At 58.5% G+C, this 1,804-nt stretch overlaps 1 protein-coding gene across 1 annotated transcript in view; it reads left to right on the top strand.

Moving 5' to 3' along the window:
- Window positions 1-587: 587 nt before the first annotated feature.
- The window catches only part of LOC103262370 (lysine-specific demethylase 4D-like), an 8,766-nt gene continuing 7,549 nt past the window's right edge, over window positions 588-1,804 (top strand). Inside the window, exon 1 of the mRNA XM_021713250.1 lies at window positions 588-1,797. Within this exon, the coding sequence (XP_021568925.1) occupies window positions 897-1,797 (901 nt within the window). The 5' untranslated portion in view covers window positions 588-896. The remainder of the gene's footprint in view (window positions 1,798-1,804) is intronic.

The raw sequence follows: 1,804 nt of genomic DNA, 5'->3' as shown, positions 1-1,804 counted from the left end.
GACCCTCTCTCTCCCCAAGGTCACCACTGCTCTGACTTTGAACATAGATTACTGTGCCTCGGTTTCATCTTTATATAAATGGAACTATGCAATAGCTATTCTTTTGAATCAAGACATTTGCTCAATGTTATTTTTATAAACTCTCTTGTACAGGCCGCTAGTATTAGTATTAGTATTGCTCTTTGGCACTACAATGTGCCATCCATTCTGTTGAGGGGCATTTGGGTTGTTTGCTGTGTCTGGCTGCTAAAAACAATGATGCTAAGACCATTCTTGAATGTGACTTTCAGAACACAGCCATGCACATTTCCTAGGCACGGGGGACAGCTGGATCACCGCACATACGTATGTTCCGTTGCAGACGGTTCTGTCCTGGTAGCTTCCAAAGCGGTGGTAGTGCGTCCCATGCTCCGGCTCCGGCCAGACAATTCCCATTGTCCCAACTCCACCCTGTCCTTTGTACCATCGATCTTGTGAAATTTTAGCCTCTGTGTATCGTGGTATTTCATTTGTAGTCCCTGAATAACTTTCCCCAAATACTAACTCTCAATCCCCTTGGCTCCTTCTTTTAGGTTTTGTTTTAAGCACGTCCTGGAGACATTCTGCTGCGTCGGAGTCCCCCACCCCGGTCTGAGGCATTCAGCAACCTTCACGAGGACACAGCCAGGCGGCCACTGAGAAGCGCGACCCCCTTGCGGGGTCAGCCCCCACCACAGTGGAGTCTTCCGCGTGAACCAACCCGAGGAAGGTCCTCCCCTCGCTGGCAAGGAGGCTGGCCGGCGGGTCCTGCCGCCGCAGATACGCAACCCGGTGTTTTAAAGCCGCATTTAACGGCGTCCTTGACTGTCCAGAACACTCCTAAACACCGGGAGCGCGCCGCTCTTGACGGTGAAACTATGAAGCCAAAGGCCAGCTGTGTCCAGAATCCCAACTGCAGCATCATGGTGTTTCGTCCAACCAAAGAAGAGTTCGACGACTTCGACAAATACGTCGCGTACATGGAATCCCAAGGCGCGCACCGAGCGGGCGTGGCCAAGGTCATCCCGCCCAAGGAATGGAAAGCGCGGGAGACCTATGACGACATCAACGAGCTCTTGGTGGCCACGCCCCTCCAGCAGGTGGTCTCGGGGCGGGCCGGCGTGTTGACTCAGTTCCACAAGCGGAAGAAGGCCATGACCGTGGGCGAGTACCGCCGCCTGGCCGACAGCGAGAAGTACCGGACCCCGCCTCACCTGAGCGTCGAGGACCTGGAGCGCAAGTACTGGAAGAACCGCCTCTACGCCGCGCCCATCTACGGCGCGGACGTCAGCGGCTCCCTGTTCGCCGGGAGCACGCGCCAGTGGAACCTCGGGCACCTGGGGACCATCCAGGACCTGCTGGAGCAGGAGTGCGGCGTCGTCATCGAGGGCGTCAACACGCCCTACCTGTACTTCGGCATGTGGGAGACCACCTTCGCCTGGCACACGGAGGACATGGACCTCTACAGCATCAACTACCTGCACTTCGGGCAGCCCAAGACGTGGTACGCGGTGCCCCCGGAGCACGGCCGGCGCCTGGAGCGCCTGGCCCGGGAGCTCTTCCCGGGCAGCGCGCGCGGCTGCGCGGCCTTCCTGCGGCACAAGGTGGCCCTCATCTCGCCCACGGTGCTGCGGGAGAGCGGCATCCCCTGCAGCCGCGTGACCCAGGAGGCCGGCGAGTTCATGGTCACCTTCCCCTTCGGCTACCACGCGGGCTTCAACCACGGCTTCAACTGCGCCGAGGCCATCAACTTCGCCACGCCGCGCTGGATCGACTACGGCAAGGC

The sequence above is a fragment of the Carlito syrichta genome, unplaced genomic scaffold, assembly GCF_000164805.1.
Source record: "Carlito syrichta isolate Samal-C Ts95f unplaced genomic scaffold, Tarsius_syrichta-2.0.1 Scaffold92597, whole genome shotgun sequence".
Taxonomy (NCBI): Eukaryota; Metazoa; Chordata; class Mammalia; order Primates; family Tarsiidae; genus Carlito; species Carlito syrichta.
This window is presented reverse-complemented; position numbering and strand designations above follow the sequence as displayed.